Source organism: Crocodylus siamensis, chromosome 13 (assembly GCF_052110815.1).
Source record: "Crocodylus siamensis isolate JL-2025a chromosome 13, ASM5211081v1, whole genome shotgun sequence".
In the NCBI taxonomy this organism is placed as follows: domain Eukaryota; kingdom Metazoa; phylum Chordata; order Crocodylia; family Crocodylidae; genus Crocodylus; species Crocodylus siamensis.
In genome coordinates this window covers 34,577,749-34,596,637 of record NC_143407.1, presented here as the reverse complement: position 1 = coordinate 34,596,637, position 18,889 = coordinate 34,577,749, and the positions used below count along the sequence as shown (strand labels likewise).

General features: G+C 51.0%; 1 protein-coding gene and 1 long non-coding RNA gene across 5 annotated transcripts in view; one reads left to right on the top strand and one right to left on the bottom strand.

Moving 5' to 3' along the window:
* Positions 1-10,437, bottom strand: part of TBX4 (T-box transcription factor 4) — a 47,311-nt gene extending 36,874 nt beyond the window's left edge. The window contains exons 1-4 of one of the 4 annotated variants that reach the window (XM_090026686.1): positions 9,286-10,437; positions 9,108-9,162; positions 8,452-8,577; positions 7,604-7,698 (exon numbers count right to left, since the gene is read on the bottom strand). In XM_090026686.1, coding sequence (XP_089882812.1) covers positions 7,604-7,698; positions 8,452-8,577; positions 9,108-9,162; positions 9,286-9,293 — 284 coding nt within the window. In that variant the 5' untranslated portion in view covers positions 9,294-10,437. Of the gene's footprint in view, positions 1-5,148; positions 5,362-7,603; positions 7,699-8,451; positions 8,578-8,672; positions 8,804-8,880; positions 8,951-9,107; positions 9,163-9,285 lie in introns of those variants that run through there. The other 3 variants (XM_090026688.1, XM_090026689.1, XM_090026690.1) reach the window with 3 other exon arrangements.
* On the top strand, positions 251-17,723 carry LOC149854234 (uncharacterized). Its single transcript, XR_016439057.1, has 3 exons — positions 251-4,365; positions 5,013-5,079; positions 17,046-17,723. It is a non-coding gene; the product is annotated as an uncharacterized LOC149854234 (long non-coding RNA).
* The last annotated feature ends 1,166 nt before the right edge of the window (positions 17,724-18,889 follow it).

Sequence of the window (18,889 nt, the reverse complement as noted above, 5' to 3'; positions counted from 1 at the left end):
TGAAACATTTCAGTCTGTCCTTTATAACTCGAAGCACTAAAGGGACTGGGGAGCCCAGGTCTCATTTTCAAAAACACTATCAATAAGGCCAATGTCGTCAGAAGCAGCATGTGATTCAAGAGCCCTCCATTTGCAGACCCCCTCGAATGGGGCCTGGTTTTGAGATGGCTGGCACTCAGGACTCCCCCCCCCCCCCCCCCCAGAAAAAAAAAAAAAAATCAAAGTGCATGAAATGCATCTCTGGCTGGACAGGCTCATTTTGAGGAAGCCAAAAATCAATTGCATGTGGAAAGCTTGGCCTTACCCTCTTAAAAGCTGGAGGGGGGTCACCTGCAGAGTTCAGAGTATTTGCCTGTGGGCTTTTTGTTCAGACCCAGGTTTTCAAAGGCTGTTGAAAATGCAAAGGGGAACGGGTAGGTGCTTTTGAAACGCCCAAACTGCCACCGCGAGGAGAATCCAGCCCTACGTTCCTCTTGAAAATGATGTGCAGCCACTTTTGGAAAAATATTACCTGCTTAGAAGAAAAACTCAAGGGCAGATGCATCAAGAGCAAAACTCCTGTTTTAACAACATTTTCTTATTTTTGATAAAATGTCTCCCATCGATTTACAGAACTTTTTCAAACTAATATTCCCTGGGGTAAACTGATACCAATCTGGGGATGTCAACTATTTCTTTTTTTTTTGCTTTTTTGCTTTTTTTTTTTGGTGGTGGTATTTCCTTTTTGATAGATTCTTGCTTTCAGAAAATACTTTCAAGAGATCAAAGAGCTTTTCAACAGGGTCCCATTTTCCCAGTGTATCCGAACCCTCCAGTCCCTTATTTCTCTTATCACCCGCGCCACTCCGCTATGACGCTCTGTATACAAAGTAAAAGCAGTTAACTTTGAAGTGCTGGATTAGCCCATGCCAGATCCTTGCCTCAGAATAACAAACAATACAGGTTCAACAGGAGTTCTCATCAGTAGTTCATTTTTCAGCCCCAAATTCACTGTCACTAACACAAGCAACATTGAACTCACAGTCTATGGACAGATAGGAGAGATTTATCTGGTGGCAAGACCATGACCTAATGATGAAAAGGTCAGACAGTTAGGGGAATTTTTATATTTTGGCAGGGGGAGGTTATATTTAAATTTTTCTGGCCAGCTCATCCAATTTTAAAAGAAAGCCTTGCTTCTCACGCGCTTGAGAACGGAGCTAGCGGCAAGACGGCTTTAATGATCTAGTATCATTTCCTCCCCTTGCCCCACTGGAAATTAAACTATGGACAAACTCCTTGCAATAAGATGCTTTGCCTCCGGTTCGGTTTTCCCCTCTGAAAGCTCAAAAATTTACGACGGTCCGTTATAAAAGGTCCAAAGCGTAACAGAGGATGGACGAGCTAAATTTAGATGAAGTTTACTGAAGCATAAATATCAAAGTACAAAGGTACCCTATAAAGAAGTTGCACAAGAGCGATCGCAGTGAGCTTTGTTCTGGTTCAGGACGAATTTGGTCTTTATAAGGCAGCCGGCTCCATCTTTGGTGGGGCTCCAGACGCGTGACACGCTCTGCAGGAGTAGGGATAGGTTCGGTCCGTAAAGTTAAATATTCCAGGATTTGATACTGGTCCCCAACAGGGACTGGTCTCTCACTGGTTCGGTCTGAGGGAGTCTGGCGCTTCTGTGCCGCCTTTCAAGGCAAAGGCAAACAAGCCACGTATGTGCTGGAGACCTGCCCTATTTGGTTTTGCTTAATCAAATCTTTTCTCTGCAAGCTTGCCTAGCTAGCACTGCCATGGGTTACTAGCACGAGAGCTGCATCAAAGTAGCCTGGAAAGGCTTCAGCAATACAGTCACAGCCCAAGTCATTAGCAGACTATAAGGAGAGACTTCAAACAATTGTTGTCATTTGAAGATAAAAGTACATGAAAATCAGTTCTTCCTTCATTGCCCTGGCTTTTCCCAAGTTCAAGAAGCTGTTTGTTCCCTGCCAGAGCTGGTGACATGTGCAGCAACACAGCCAAAAGTCAGTGGACCCAGCTTCTGCCCCTTCGGAGGTTGCTGTCGGGAGCACGAGTCTCGCCCATGCAGTGGAAATGCAAACCTCCAAATTTAGGACGAGGCACTTTAGTCTGAATCAATGGCTCACATTCCCAATTGCCCTGGGGTATTAAATAGGTGGGTTTGCTTTTTTGAAAAACTGACAGCTTTTGGCTGAGATTTTTTTCAAAACCTTCTTAAGGGATTCTTTAATCGAATGAGAAATGGGTATCCCTTTCCCCCAAGTGACGTTGAACCATCTCAGCCGTTCAGGGGTTGTCTGTCTGAGCAAGCTGCACCAACATAACCCAAGGTGCGAATTTAAACGGGTGCAAACCTCCGTGACCTTAAACTGGCTTGATTTGGGTTTCTCTCAACTCGACTGGAACAGGATTAAGCCAATCTAAAAAATTAAATCTAAAAATCACAGAGTGGTTTGCAACGTTTCCACATACCGAAGTTGGGATCTGTCTTAGCTGAAAGATTTTCTGTACAATACGTAGCATAAAGATCCTCAGAGGACCTTAAAAGCAACAACCTCCATCTCCACACAGCTCTGATCAGCAGATCAAGTGAAAATTGAGGCTGGCTTTGTTGCCATGTATGCTTTAAATCGTGATTGCAACCTTTTAGCCGGTGTCACAAACCCCCGGTTGCTCAGCATTACGGTAGAAAAGGCTGCATATCGTTTTAGGGTCAGGCATCTATAGGAAGGTGGGCAGATGCTCTGTTGACTGGCACTCCCTACTGAGTAGCCAGGCAGTTGTGTTAAGGACAGCGCAGAAGCCTCTGTGCCCGTTCCTGTGCCCACCTGAATAAAAATGGCACAAGGGGTTGGTTTCTGAGGGGCAAAAGAAACAGTTTGGAGGAAATGTAATGCTGAAAAAATGGGAAAAAAGGGGGAAAAAGAAATACTGATAGGCAAAGACGTTTCTTCTGTGAGCAAGGACTGCTTGAGCAAGTAAAGTGGGGAAGATCAAGAAAATTCGAAGACAGAGAATGATTTTTGCCATAAAATTGCTAAAACTCTGGGACTTGCTTAATTCAAGTGTACATGAAAGCATGGAGATAAAACTGAATAGAAAAGCAGCATATTAGGATGATCTATAATTTGTTTTTTTCCTGCTATCATATGGTATTTGTAGCTATTACACCGCTTTCTTTTTTTTTGGTTAAAGGAATGACCCTAAAGCGAAGGGGGTAAATTCATCTGGATCGAGCAGTGTAGAGCAAGCGTATACAACGATGGGAAAACTGCACATGCACACTCAGTATTTGCCTTTATTTAAATTCCAAACATGCAGCGTTGCCTTTATGATCTCATCTTGATTTATTTTATTAAGGTAACTTAAAAGGACCTCTCCATTTAGAGAACTGCTTTTATAGTAAAGGGGACTTTTCTGGAAAATTGTATCATTATCTCTCTGTATGAACTTCTAAATTTGTCATTAAGAGTTGCATGCCTGGCTTATAATATTTCACAAGGAGGAATGCACCTATATGCCACGATCCTACAAAGAGAACAGGCAGACCCCTGTGGAGCCCCCTCCTCCCACCTCCCCCCACAACTTCATTTGGGCTCCAGGCAGTTAAAACATTTCCACTTATGTGGACCTCTTTGCGGGACCCAGGTCATACTTAGGACCTGGGGTCCCCATGTAAAGATAAAGGCAGTGTTTGACCCAGGATGCCCTTATTAAAATCCATTTAAAATAATGTCTTAATTTTTTGTATGCTTAAAAAAAGAATGATTTTTTGTCTTTAATTTTCCATCCTTTTTTGTAGCTTCATTCCTACAACTCCTAAGAACTGGGAGAGGGCAGGGAGCGCAGACTTAAGTGCTCAATGAATTGTGGCATTTTGTTTAATGTAGACTAGAAAATACATAAAGTAAAATAAAATTATTCTGGGTGAAAATTAAAACCCCCCCCCAAAATGCACACAGAACAAACCAAAAAAAAGGGAGGAACGTGACACAGGCACTGATTTATATACCACCGGGCGCCGTGTCCAGTATACTGCAACGCACGGTGTTTTATATATGAAGGAGGCGAGCAGTTTTATGCAAAGTTCAGGGAACTTTGCTAACATAAACTTTTTATCTGTTGATGAGCCTTTTAATATAAAATAATCTCTTTCCCCCCCCTACGATGGAGCAGTCAAACATTAAAAAGATAGCGAGTGCATTTTAAAGATGTTTCCACTTTATAAATCAAGCGTTCTTGGCAACAACATCACTCCGTTTCAATGCGGAGTTCGCTGTGTTCTCCTAACGTCTCCTAACGATCAGCCCTACGAGGGAGGAATTATCCCCCAAAGCTGTTCTCAGCCCTAAATTCCTGGTAATTTATAGCGGACTTGCTCAGTGGAGTTTTACAAAGAATTAAAACTCAGCCCTCCAGAGTTATCAATATTTGGCTTATTACTACAGAAAGGCAATTTTACACGATCACCATAGAGGTAGTGCTTCCCCTTACTCTCCTTGGAGTGCACAAAAGACCCCATTTCAACCTTAAAGATGCAAATGAGGCTCCTCTTTTTCTTTAAAGGAGGCAGACGTTTGTGTGAGCTGATCCTTCTCACAACCCGCACGGGGGTGGGGGAGAATCACGGTACCCACTTAGCCCCGGCATCAAGACAATCCCGGGATCAGGGTCATAAACAGTGCTTAAAATCAGCTGGAGCCGTATTTTTTTATTTTATTTTTGCTGACAGAAAAATGAAAACCCACTCTAACTCCCCTTGAAATATCAGACTCTGGTCGCTGGAAGGATTGCTGCTGCTACCGCTGTTTATTTAAACGGCTTGGGTGCGCTAAGGTTTGAAATAAGGACTCCAAACTGCACACTTCTGCTGCGGGACTTTTCAGTTTCCGGAACTGGTGCTGCAGGGTTTGACTCATGGCTCAGCTACGAGCTATATTAGTCCTATCTGCCCAGAGCTTAACATGGTTCATGCTTAACGCTTTTATTAACTATTTTATTTTTAGGGCTGGCAAGAATTGCTGGAGTGATGGGCCCAGAGGAGACTGAAGTCCCCTGTTTACTGCACTGCAGGTAAAGGCACAGGCAATGGTAGCTTATACACATGTGCGTACAAAGCCCCCAGCACACCCCATCGCTGACCTGCCAGTCCGTAGGTGGATCAAACCGAGTTTCCAGGCCCAGTCCATTGCTGCCTTCTCTGCTGAGGCTCCCCGAGTTGCCAGTTTCCATTTAGGTTGACGGTGATTATTACCGCCCGTAAGGAACAGAAGTGAAGTCACTGACTCACTTTCTGTTATTCAGCAATTAGTCCTTGCAGACGAATGGCATTTCATCCATACCGACTCGGGCCCCCGCTTCAAGCCCAGGGCCACATTCTCCGCTGTGGTCAATCTGAACCACCCCGTTGACTTTAATAGAGGTGCACTGATTTTCCCCAGCAGAGAATCTGGATGTGGTAATCAGGAAATGAAGGGCCTCATATCCTGGGGTCAATCCCCAGAGCCACTCTGTCCCATCATGAAGCATGAACCGGACGTCCCAGGTCGCTCCAAGCGAACGAAGAATGTAGGACCAAGCCCTACCCATATGGACTTGTTCAAACAAGCGACACTGAGACTGACACAGAGATAACAAATGCATGGGAGAGGTGTAATATCTAGAATGTGGTTAAGGACTACTACTTCTCACACAATACTATAAATTTAGGGCTAAACAGCCGAGACTCTGATCCTGCTGCCTTTGTTTCCATGAGCAGTAAGTAGTCCTCTTGGAGGGAATGGGACTGATCACTTCAGCTAAGGGTTAAACAGCAAGCCCTAAGACCATACAAAGGCAAGCACGAATGGAGGATGAGTCCTTCCCTACACCACAACCAACAAACTGGGCCATCCGGCCAACTGTACATCACCAGGAATTTAAAGGAGCTGACCTGGATATACAAATACAGTTTTGCCTCATCCCCTTGTGATTCATGGGAAGGTTCAGTTTGCTGGAACGAGATCCTAGCACACCTTGCCACCGCTGCCAGTAGTTACGGAGCTGCATTTTTGTGGGCATGGGGAAAGGGGAAAACAGCCCTTGAAGTGCTCAGAGGAGAGCAACAATGCAGACAGGCTGCCAGTTAGGAAACGCACTCACTGGTTTCTTGTCGGCCATGAGCAGGGCACGGCTGCCCTCGGGAGCCAGCCCCGGGTAGCAGAGTCCTAGGAGTCCCGTGGGTCGCAACCCAGAAGTGGGTCACAAGAATACACGAAAGGGGCGCAAATTTAAAAATGGAGTAACAAACTTTAAAAAGTGATTTTCTTTGAAGGAAGAAAAATGTGGGAAACCACAGCTTTTCCTTTGCTGGCCATCGAAGTTTACAAATGGGTCCCGATACAAAAAAAGGTTGAGAACCACTGTCCTAGCGTACGGATCTCAGGGTTGGATTTAGCCCTAATCATTTCCCACCATTCCTGACGGCTTCCTTTACCCTTTGATTCTCCGAGCACAATTTTGCACAAAAACAGCAGCTGCCATAGAAAGATGGTACTGAACTGAGCTGTCTTTGACTTTAAAGGCCTTGAAGTAATTTTTAATTTTCAGTAACAAGACCAAGGGCAGACTTGCCACTGACTTCAGTAGGATCATATAAGATCCGAGCAATCTGACTGTCAGACTGGTGCCCGGCAAGGTCTCCTATTCATGCTGCGGCGTGGATTCACAATGCCACCGTGTGCAAAGTTTAAAATGGGTTTGGGATTAAAATGGGGTTTAGTCCTACAATATACTGAGGGCCACCTCACCGGCTGAGCATCCTCAAATCCCACCAATTTATCTGAGCGTGCCCTTCATTCAGCAAGCGCACGGAGGTGTTTCCAGTCTAAGGCACAGCCAGGCTGATTCCTACCTGGCTATCCGCACGCAGAAAATGGCAACTTCTACCCGCCGCTCGATAAAGGCTTAAAAACAGGATTATCAGGAGATGTCTCGTTCTAAGTTTCCCTTCTTTTCACAAATCCACACTGTTTCCTACTGCACCCTCCAGAGGAGGTTTCTTCCTGCTTTCATGCAAAAAGGACTGAGAAATTATAAAATGAAGTTTCGTCACAAACGAATAAAACAAATCCGGGTTTTTCAGGCAATCAAAGCCCATTGTCCAAAGCAGTATTTTCTGCTTCTCTTAAAATGGCACACTCACTTCTAGCCACATCCAGACCGTGCTTAGACTACATGCAGAATTCGAACCATGCGACTAACCCAAATGAATTTGCAATCACAGTTTCTTCAAATTCAAAGATCAACCCTATCATTCCCATATCATTTCTACCCAGGAGAACTTTTAGTCTTTTCTCCAATGCCTCATGGAGGGTGTTTGCGCCCAAAAGCTTGCAATTAAAGAATTTTTTTTTTTTTTGGCAAAAATCCAGTTGGTCTAATAAAAGAGATCACCTCTACCACCAGTGCTGATTGCTTTTGCCTCTAGACCAATACAGATACCCATTATCAACGCCAAGTCTCTCAGTACTTCGAAAACTTAATTTACGATCAGCAAACGGGCACATTTAATACCAAATAACAGCAAAAAAACCCACATACAAATATTTTTACTAACCTGCCTGCTTTGGTTATGATCATTTCAGTGCCGGCTTCATGAAATTTCTTCCATAGTTCTTTTTCATGGAGATAAACTTTGATGTTTTCGATTGTCTAACCGAAAGAAAAATTAAAAAAAGAAAAAGGAAAAAAAAAGAAAAAAAGAAATGACCAAAGGGAACATTTTTAAAAAAAAAGAAAAGATAACGATGCCATCAGAAAGGGCCCTGATGGTCCACCGTCCTTCACCTCAGAATAAAGCGCTTTGGAAGAGGAAAGCAAACCCTGTACCGAGCGCGCGGGCAGGAGAACGGGGCCCAAAAATTCCACTGCCCCATGCCAAAAATAAGAGCGATGCCGAATCCATTTTAATTGCAGCGCGGGTCCCGTCCAGCCAGCGTGTTTCGGCCAAACGGACTTTTGGAAAGCAACAGCAACACCAACAAAAAGCAACGCGGCTCCGGACACCGGCCGGTCCCACGCGCGGCCGCACAGCTCCCGTTTTTTCAACAGAAGCAGAGGGGACGGTGGGGACGGAGGGTGGGGGGCTGGAAACGCCAACCAGCAAACAAACAAACAAACCAACCAAAAATCCAGCCTTGAATCTCCCTCTCTTCCGCCCGGGCCGGGAGGGGGGGGAAACGAAAAACAACCCACTTGTCCCGATTCTGCAATGTTTGACCAAAGCTGGCGGGTTTAATTTGACTTTCTGAGACTGGAAAGAGCGGAAAACTCCTGGCAATTCAGCGCGGGGCAGGAGCTACCCCCACGCCGCAGCGCTGCCCCGGCGGGAGCGCCCCCCCCTCAGAAAGCCCCCGAGGGGCCCTGGCCCGACGGTTGGGCCGGGCGCCGCCGGCCAGCACCCACCTGCTCCGGGTCGGGGCCCTGCGGGCTGCCGCCGCCGCCCGCCCCGGCCAGCAGCGGGGACCCGGCGGGCGGCTGGGCTGCAAACCCCTCCTCGGTGTCAGGCAGGCTTTTCTCCTGGAGCATCTCCTGCGGGGAGAGAGGCAGAGCGAGGGGCAGAGAGGGGCGCGGGTGAGCGCGGCCGGGACCCCCGCCCCGTCCCGTCCCGTGCAGCCCCGACGGACCCGGAGCGGCTGCGGCCGGAGCGGGGCCGCCCTCGGGCCGCGCTTTTGAAGGCCGGGCTGGCGCGGGCTGCCGCCTCGGCCCCGCCACGCTCCACCCCCGCCCGGGCCCCGGGGCGCCTCTGAGGGCAGGGACAACCCCCCCCCCAACCGCCCCCGGGACACGGCGGCACCCCGCGGGCCCGGGCAGGCCGCGTGCGGGGCCGCTCACCCCGACGGGCTGCGGCCGGGCGCCGTCCCGCTCAGGGCTGCAGCCGCCTCGCCGGCATCGCCTCAGCACTGCGCCCCCGCGCCCCCGCCCGCGGCCTCCCCCGCCCGCGCTGACGTTGCCCGTGTCACCCCGGCGGGTGGGTCCTGCGGGGGCGGCCCACGGGCCACAGGCGCCACAGGCGCGGGCCGGGCACACCCGCCTGGGCCCGGACGGCAGCGGGGACTTACCTTCAGGTCCCGCGGGCCGCCGGCCCCGGCCCCGGCCCCTTCCCGCGGGGAAAGCCTGCAGCGGGGAGAGAAAAGCGGCCGCAGGTGAGGGCAGCCCCGGCCCCAGGGCCCAGGGCCCAGGGCGGGCGGGCAGGCCGGCCGGCCGCCAGCCTGGGTTTGCCTCGTGTTGCTTTTTTACCCGTCCATGGTCGGAGCCGGACCCCAGCCGTCCCTTGCTCCCCGCTGCCAGGTCGTGTTTGCAGTCGACCCCGGCAAACCCGGGTTGTTGTTTTTTTACAAACGACAAGATCGGGGCCGATTTCGTTTGTATTTGCGCCGGTTCCTTTTTAGTCGCTGCAGGGACAGCCGTGCACCAGCTGGGTGTTTGCAGAGAGCTCACCCCGAGCCGCCCCATATTTTATTGGGGCCTCCCATGCCGCAGCCCCTCGTTTCAGCCTCCTTCTCTTAGATAGGCGCCAGAAGGGAGAGGAAAAAAAAAAAGCAAAGAAAACCGTTTGCTTCCTCTGCTTGGTATTTAGAGCTGCGTTTGGCACGGTGCAAAGAGCGGCAGTGAGCTGGGATGGCTGGATCCCTTTGGAAACCGGCAGGCTTGTCCTTTAAAGACAGCCCTCGGTCGTGTTGGTGGGCCTCGTCCACACGCACCACGATGCCCGCAGTTTCGTGACACCTCCGGCACGAAATCAAAGCGGTGCTGCTGTCCCGACACCTCGGCTCCTCGCAGTCAGCGTCCTAGTGGGTCGGCGGCCGTGTAGCCGGCTCTCCTCTGAGAAGAGGAGGAATCGCAGCAATGGCCGAGCTACCAACTCCTGCCCAAGGGGCACGCTGCTGGGGCAGGGACCTCCGCAGCACTTCGGCCCTCGGAAAGGTTATTCGTTGCACGTGCTGGAAGGGGGAGCGGGTCCTGCCATCGCTCGGCGCCTGTGCGGTGCCACGTTTGATAGGGGCCATCCGGTGACAGGAGGAAGACCCAGGAAACCTGGAGGTTAAGCTCATGGGATATGGGATGACCCAAGACTTCGTCAACCCAACCAAGTGACAACGTGTCAGTCACTCCTCAACCTCCGTGACGCCTGGGCGGGTTCTCGTGCAGCACAACGCAACACGCCAACACGCCGCAAACCAGGCGATTCGATTGCAGCAACCCCGCTGGCCTGCCGATGGCAGCCACTACAGTATTCGAAGCTTCTCTACGTCCTGCCCCCTCAAGAAATCGGCGCAACGCAGCCGACCTTCTTGTCCGGAGGGACGTGCAAGCCGAAACGAGGCTGGGACAAGCGTGACACCTCCGTACTGTTTGCACCTCGTTCTTATGCAAGGCAATCAAGGGACGCAGGGCCCATTTCTGACCCCAAGCATTATTTCTGTTTGTTTTACAGCAGCTTCATGCTGCGCTCGGCCCTGCCAGGCCCTGCTCTTGAGCAGTTCACGTATGAATCGGGTGAGATGCACACATAGGGGGGAGCGCAAATATGGGGCAGGGTTTCCCAGGGTCACAAGCAGATTTGTGGCAGAGCCAGGAACAGACCCACATTGCACTTCCCTCTTCAGTACTGTGTCTACTGCTGCCACTCAGCTGCCCGGTGAGCCCAGGATTTGGGTATTTGGCCCACAATTTCGGGATCTGGCCCCAGTCACATTCACCCAGCCTTGGCAGTGATTGGGTCAGACCGACGCCACGGTCAATATTTTTAGTTAATTAGCAGTTCATGGGGTTTGTTTTTCTTTCCAATCCTGCTTTTGCTACTCCCGGGCAGGCACGTCTCCGCGCATCATCTCAGTGCCCTATCATCGCTCCGGATCTTGGTGTTCGGACAAGTGTGCAGTGAGAACCACCTTCCAAAAAAGTGCATTTTAAGGCAGTTCTTTAATCTCCAATTCTTGGGTTTTCTCCAGCTTTGACTGCTGCAAAGAGAAACCGGCTCTTTATCCCAGTGGGTGAGCCAGGCACAGACTCCAAATTTTCTTTCCGGGCAGGATTGGCCTCACTGAAGTTAACAGACGTGGTCTCCGTCTGACGAAGCCCTAGAGGATCTCCCTCTAGCTTCGTCATCAGCAGCGCAAAACATGGTAAGAAAACCACGACGGAGAACACTACCGCTGAGCTTTCAGCTGGAAATGACTCCAAGGTATCAAGGAGAGATGTGCTATCAAATCCTGGATGAACAAGACGGGTGGGGGGGACGGAACAGGAAGTGTCCAGAAACATCTGGATTTATCCAAGAGACAAACTGGTTAGGACGGGCGAGTAATGGTGGTTTAATCGTAGGTAAAAAGGAAAACCCTCATGGGGCTTTATTTATGGCCGAGGACGTTCCAGCCCAAAAATAGCACTTAGAAGCTTTTGATGCCCAAATTAAATCAGGAAGCTTCAGAGACTCAGGCTGGGAGAGTCCAGGAGAATCTACGGGTAGTTTGACTTGACGGAGAAAAGAGAGAAAATAAAGGCACGGCATGGAAACTTCCCAACTTCTTCAAGATCCTCATGCAGCCTGAGGGTGTGCGGGGATGTGCAAATGGTCTTCCAGATGCCGAGAGGAGGTGGCCCTCACGACACGGGGGGGCTAGGAAGCAAGACGGACCCGGGAAAGGGGCGGCGGCTGATGAACTGGAAAAGTCAGGAGGGGAGTAAAAGTTCCTAGGGAGGCTGCGAAAGGCAGTGGGCAGTGTTGAACTGGGGATCCAGGGCAGTCGTGTGACAAGACACACATTTGCTCTCCTGACTCAGCTGAGAAAATAAATACCAAAGTACAGCCTGATACAAGCAGCTCCCACCAGGTCTGAATCCAGCTCCAAATCCTCGGTCTCAAGCTGCAGCACAACAGAGCGCTGGGCGCTGCGCTCAGATAGTCATACAAGTCCTAGCCCTCTCCTGGTAGGAACACAAGACCCAGATGTTTCCCGTGAAGCCAAGAGCAAAATCAGTTCCTATTGACCTTAATGGTGCAGGGTCAAGAAGTGCAGTTCTCCGAGTCGGGCTGTTTCTACCATCAGAGCTGGGAGACAGAAGCACAAGGGTTCATTTTAGGGAGACGAGCCGAATTCCCGAGGACTTGGAGAGCAAAGGCATCTGACACCCGAGCATCCTGCTGTCTTCCACTGCGTTTGGGGTGCACGTCCACGGGCAGGATTGAGCCGGGGAGCTGGGAATTTTCTCCTGACAAAAGAGGATTTAGTTGTGGGTTTGCATCCAAAACTCCCTGTCGGGAGTGGGAGGGGAAGGAATGGGAAAACCAGAGAGCGGGGAGATGTCTGTGCTGGAAAAGAGCATGCATCCGCTCTCACATCTGCCTTCTGTTCTAGAGGGCAAGAAAGGGTGGATGAAATGTGAAGCAAAGAGACAAGTAGGAAAGTCTTGCTCCTAAGAGCTATCTGGGAAAGGGGCCATTTCAGGCCCACTGTGCATAACAGCCATGCATTTCAGTCCTGGACAGACCAGTGCTGAATGCTCCTCTGGCCACAGCTGTACAGGGAATTGTTATCTCACATCCATTTAGATAAAGCAGCGGTGAACATAATGTCTTTTTCACCTGGGACAGGGAAACCAAATAAACTGGATGATGAGAAAAGCAGGGACGAGTGGCTTTGCTAACCATCGACTGGCAGCTGACGGTGGCTCACTAGGCATGAAGCAACCCGAAGAAAGTTTCTGGCGGGGAGACTGCAGCTTGTCGGATACCTACCAGACCACAGGGGATGGTGCTCTCAGCTATTGGGATCCTTGCGCCGATAGCCGCTTCACCCCCTACAGGATCCAGCTGTTGTGTTGCTGAGCAATGCAGACAAATCTCTTGCTCCCCATTAAATGCAATCAGTGCCTTCCCAGGTCTTGCCAATCCCTTACTTCCTCTGGAGATAAGTTCTGAAAATAAAATGAAAACTTCGGGTCACAAGGGATTTTGCTCCCTGGAGGTCATTTATTGCATTGGCCTTGGTCAAAACAATCAAAGACCGACAGGTCAAGGCTCTGAGGGCAAGCGCCTTCTTAGCATAGCTCCACTGAGCTCAAAACACCCTCCTACGGTGCTGCTATGGCTTCAGCTCTGGTGGCAGCGCTAAGGGGGCTGGGCCCTTCCATGCAGAGGTAGCTCTGCCAACAGCAGGAGTTTCGCAGCATCCAGACTTCCTCTAACCCCAGTCCCCAAAGAGCTGCAGATCTGTGTCTACACAAGAGATTTTGTTAGCAGAGCCACATCATGCTCCAGCCAACATAGCCCAGTCCACCTTGCAAACTTGTTCCAGAAGAGCTAAGTCCTACATTACCTGTAGGGACCAGATTAATATACCAATGAGCACACTGTCCTGAGGAACATGCCTGGTGCCCATAAAGTTAGAGACTCAGATCCCAGGTTCTCATTTGCAGGTATCAACATGGAAAGCCTGGCTCCCTGATGTAGGTGCCCACATGTCTGCCCCCTCCATAGGTTCAAGGCTGGAAGGGACCTCGGAAGATCATGGGGTTCAGCCCCCTGCACCTTAAACACGCCCGAATTTGACAGAACAAGTGACACACTCGGGCTTTCTGAGACCAAACAACAATATGCAAAGAGCATGCTGCACAGACAGGCCCTGGCAATAACCCTGTGCTAGAAATAGAACAAAGTCCTTTTTTTTTACCAAGCAAGTTGGGAACCAAGCAATGAAGAACCAGACTCTCTGGGAGCAAAACTGTACTAGAAATTATACTCGGAGGCAGCTTGCTAGAAGGGCTGGGTGCCTCTGCCTCATCCCAAGTAGCTGGAGAGCAGGGATTTGAAACCAGGAGTCCCAAGATCAGCTCTTTGTTCTGCCCCTGGCTCACTGTGCCCCCCCAGACACGCCAGTTATGTGCTTCAGCTTCCTGGGCAGTACAACAGCGATCATATTTACTGATCAAGCATCTTTTGTCTAAGCACAATGATCGTCTCTAGGGACTTTACCTGCACTTTATTCTCAGGCCCCAAGCAGTGGTTTTCCATCTTTTTTCATATGCAGACCCCTAAAAAATTTCCAGCAGAGGCGTGGGCCCCTTTGAATTGTAAGTGTGCGCTTTCACATACAGTTGATTGATCACAGTCACCTTTCGTGGACCTCTTAAGACACAATCTGTGGACCCCTCAGGGCCCACAGGTTGAAAACCACAGGTTGATCTTCCTGTCCGTTCCCAGCAAAACTCCCAGTGACCTCGGCGGGATATCGCAGCACTGGGACCTTGCACAGAAAAAAACCCTAGGCGCTCCAGACTAATGCAAGGCAACTGATTAGCTAAACCATGTACACCCGATATGGATTTCCACAGGGTTACTGCAGAGGTTGAGAAACGAAGGAAGTGCTGCACTGGCACGCTGGCAGCAAATCAAACAAAATGACATTAATTAAAGCATATGTTAGGAATAGGAAATTAAGCTAAAACAACATTTCATCTATGGCGTCTTCCTTGGGCACTTTAGCGACGGTTTAAGTTTACTGCAGAGAAAGAGAAATGAGGAGGCTGGAGCAGAGGAGAGATGTGTGGGGAGTGAAAGGAATCCAAGCTTTAAAAGCTCTAGATTACACTCCTGAGGTCACCCTGTGTCTTTTTATTTTTAACTGCGAGCCAGTTCTGCACTCCTGAAAAAGCAGGGGCTGGCACCAGGCATCAGTCTGGGTCAGCATTGTGCAACCTTGTCCTTATGGCAGCTCAGTCTGGCACTGAAAACAAGCCCCCTACCCTGCACAGCCGGGCAAACTGCACCCAGGCATCTGCTCACAGAGGATTTTGCAAGAACAGGAGGCATTGCCTCCCACCTGTCGACCAGGGGACTAGCTGACAGCCAAATCCTATCCAAGCAACACTGGGTTGCACTATATGGTGGTCCCCAAAGCACACCCTGCCCCCAAAGGTCTCCAGCTTACCAGTCTCCTGCTGGAAGCAAAGACCAGGGTCTGTAGGGCATCCTTTGGTTAGTGGCCATCCCAGTTGACTCTGCAGAGGCTGAAGATGGGGAGAGCCTGGACCAGAGTAGCGGCCCCTTTTCAACAGCAAGCTGCCAAAGAGCCAGGGGATTCACAATGTACCGCAGTCCTTGGAAGTGTTTGGATACTGGCATTAGGGGAGTTACACCAGGAGATGGATTCAGCTGCTTAAGTTACACAGCCTTGTAAAATCCAGTGGAAATGTTTAGCTGTTCTGCATACCTACCCTTGGGCATCAGAAACACAGGCTTTGCCTTGGCACAAGAGGCAGCCACCATCTTCTGCCCCTAAGTCATTCTTGGACCGTGCACCTTGGCACTTGGCTGCCACGTTACTGGCATGTCCTGGCGCAGAACAAGAGCTGCTTGCTTTTGTACTGGGCATGATCCTCACATGCTGGGAGTGGTGCAGCTGAGGAGCAGAGGGGTGCAGGCGTGCGTGTGCGTGCACGTGCATGTGTGTGCGTGCACAAGCACGCACCTGTCTTGCATCCCTTCACACTCTCCGAGGGGCTGCTCTTGCATGGGCCCTCGTGCACCCCATGTGCTACAAGCCAGGAAAGAACGGATCCCCTAGTGCTACAGCCCTGGGGGCTTCACCTTACTCCAGACCAACCCATAGGCTGCTGGTTTGCAGCCACCTTGTGCCTCCACAAGCAAGGCAAAGTAGCAGGTAAAGCACCGTATGATCTGCCCCATAAGATCTCGCGTACAGCCTAGAGGTTGTGCGGCCTCTCACTGAGGTGTAGCCTTCTTTAGGATGGAGCGCAGCCAGGATGCGACAGCGCCCAGCTAGGCAGGGTGCTCGGGCTGCCGAGAGATGCAAACACCAAACTGGTTTTAAAGAGCTTCGGCTTGGGAGTACACCACAGCTGAACCAAGGTAACCACACTCGGCCTGCTTCTGTTCCAGCAGAGAAGAGGTTAACCAGTGTGAGCCCTAGCCCAGGACAAAACAGGTTTAAGGTTGCAATGGTTTATCTTCCGCTTAGAGCGGACGGATGAAACGGTTGCAGCGGGTCAGCTGCAAAGCGCGATCATTTGAAAGCATGTTCGGTTGCTCGGCTGTCCGCACCCTTGGATGGGGATTTAAAGCAACCGGACAGCTGGATGGGAATTGCTGCCAGTGGGAGAAGTTGCCTGTGACAGCAGAGTTAGCGTGGCTAATCTGCTGAAGGGTGCCCTGGGATCCATAACAAACGTGCACGCAGCCTCCTTCCTTCTCCCCTCACCTGGAAACACTGCACAAGGTGCAAACCCTGACCCGCTTAGAGGAGGTGACGCAAGGCAGGAGCCGGAGGCCGCCTGCCCTAGCGTTCGGCGGCACTGAGACCGCGTCTTGCTTGTTGATGGGCTTGCTACGGTGCACGGAGCAGAACCGCGAGCACTGCTCGAGAAAGCAGCTCACGGAGATAAAAATGGGAAACAGACCTGCCCCGTGCACGCTGCGCCCGCGTGCCCCCTGCTCCGGAGCCGGCCTGGTTCTTAAACTAAGAGCTATAAATTCTCCCCAGGCACCAGCAGCGCCTCTCTCAGTCGCCTGCATGCTTCCCTCCAGCCGGGGTGTCCCTTCGATGAGTTACGAGGAGTGAGGCGCTGCAGCGCAGGGGTTTACTGAGCGGCCACGACATGGAAAAGGCCGTTCTGCTCCTTTCCCTTCCCAGCCCCACGCAGCAAATAGCAGGAAGCTCTCGTCTCCCTTGTTTTCCTCCGTTCGTGGAGTCCTAACCTTGGCAGCTACGTTTGCCATTGCTCCGGGCTCTTCAGCACGCTGCATACAGGAGAAGTCACTGCTGGGCCTGGGGCCAGGCTTCTCCGGCTCACCCCGGCCCGCTCGGTGCGCTTCGAAAGGCACGGCGGTGGCTGCCTGCTATCCCGCAGTTATTTACCTATGGGCAGGAGGCAGATGGTTTGATGACAGCTTCAGAAACACCTTGTAGCAGTTGTGGTGATTCTTTAGATCCAGTGCTTCCCCTTTCATTTCACACGTTGTGATTTCTCACCCTTAGCCCATACCTGCTCAGCGGAGTCCCCTGCCTCCGAGCCCCAGCTCCGGGCTCCATCCTGCCGGCTGGAGAGGGATGGAGAAGGGGCGGGGGTTCGCAGTCTGTGAACGGGACAGGATGGACACCGACTCCCCTCTGTGGCCTGTGGCTCTGACACCGACTCCCCTCTGTGGCCTGGGGCAGATCACCTGAGCTGCGGACGGGAAAACAGGGCTGAGAAGTGCTGCCTGAAAACATAAAGCTACGCAAGGGCTTTCCTGACACTGTCAGTTGTCCCCCTTTACCTTCTTCATCTGAATTATGAATGGCATTAAATATGCATTTACATTAAATACTGCAACATCCTGGCTTATGTAGCATGTATGAGCATGTGTGGCTGTATACGCCTGAGTGCATGTAACATGGTGTCAGGTATCCGGGTGGTAGCCGTATGGAATATGAACTTGCATTTCTACCTGGGAGAACTTTTGCAAACTTTTCTCTTGTGCCTGAGGAACAGCACTTGTGCCTGAAAGCTTGCAATTCCAGACTTTGCAAAATAATAAAAGATATCACTTCTTTTTTGTCACCTCTGCCACGAGTTCTGACTCCTCTCTTGCATGTGAGCTTACGCCCATAAACATGCAGATAGAGCATCCTCTGCTGTCTGAAATCAGGACCACTAGACTGTGTGTCATAGCCTTGCCCCTGCAAGTTTGCAGGGACTCTCTTTGCACTCAGCTGGGAGGATGCTGGGAGTCCAAGCGGGAGGATTCACGTGCTTTCCCCGGTGGCTGTGCACCGCAGAGACAAACATGAGGTTCGTGGGCAGCCGTCGGTGTGCAGCTGCTGAGAGCCTGACCTATAGTCCCAAGCAACGCAGGGCTCCTCCAGCCTATGCCGTTTTACAGGTCGAGAGGGATCTCACCTGAGGCGCTCTCCAGACCTCCTCCATCCCCCTTTCCACCACTGGGAGGGATGCTGCTGCCTCTCTCTGTCCTCCGCGGTTCCCCTCTCGGGATCTTGCACCTCGGCTCTCCAGCTGGGCTTTCCGGTCCTGACACAGGCTAGGAGGTGTGGGCCGTGGGCCACTCCTGCACACTCCCCTCCCATCTTGCGGTTGTACCTCGGCGGAAGAAGGGAGGGCTTGAAGAGGAGAGGATGAGTTGGAGGCAGCGCTCTGAGCTTTCTAAAGAGGACAGCCCTGGTTTGTATTACTCCTGAGGACGATAAGCCAATTAGCTGACTGGCTGCATGTCCTCTCTCCTACCCACCTTGCCTCGCCCAGCTGTGCTCCTTCCTTTTTCCTCCCTGTTCCCTACCCTTTGTACTCTAAGCCCTGCTTTCTATCTCACAGCTCTGCTTCCTGCAGTCCTTTTGCAGCATCCTCTGCTTACCAAAACGTATGCATCTCTGATGTAGTTAGTCTCTAAGGTGCAAATCTACCCTGCCTTATGCATGCCCTTATTGCTGCACAAAAGGCCTGGTGAAACCCTGGGCAGCAGAAAAGCAAAAAAAAAAAAAAAAAACAGAGAGAAAAGGGTTCGCTCTCCTCTCTGGACGTGCCTCACTCGTGTGCGTGTTCACACCAAGCCCCTCATGCAATCTGAATCATGGCACCTTGCACTTTTATGCTTTTTCACTGGATCCCCGCAGTGTACCACGCTCCTGTTCTCCGGAGTCCCGCGGGCTCAGGGAGATAAAAAGAGTGTGTTTTGCCAGTGAAAAAACCCCAAACAAATGCACTTCCCTGCCAATATTCAGTACAGACTAATGTGCCATGTCGACATTGCAACCTTAAAGAAGCCTCTAGCGACACTGAAAAAGAAATCAATAGGTAGCCCCTGCACTGGAAAACAGCCCCCCGA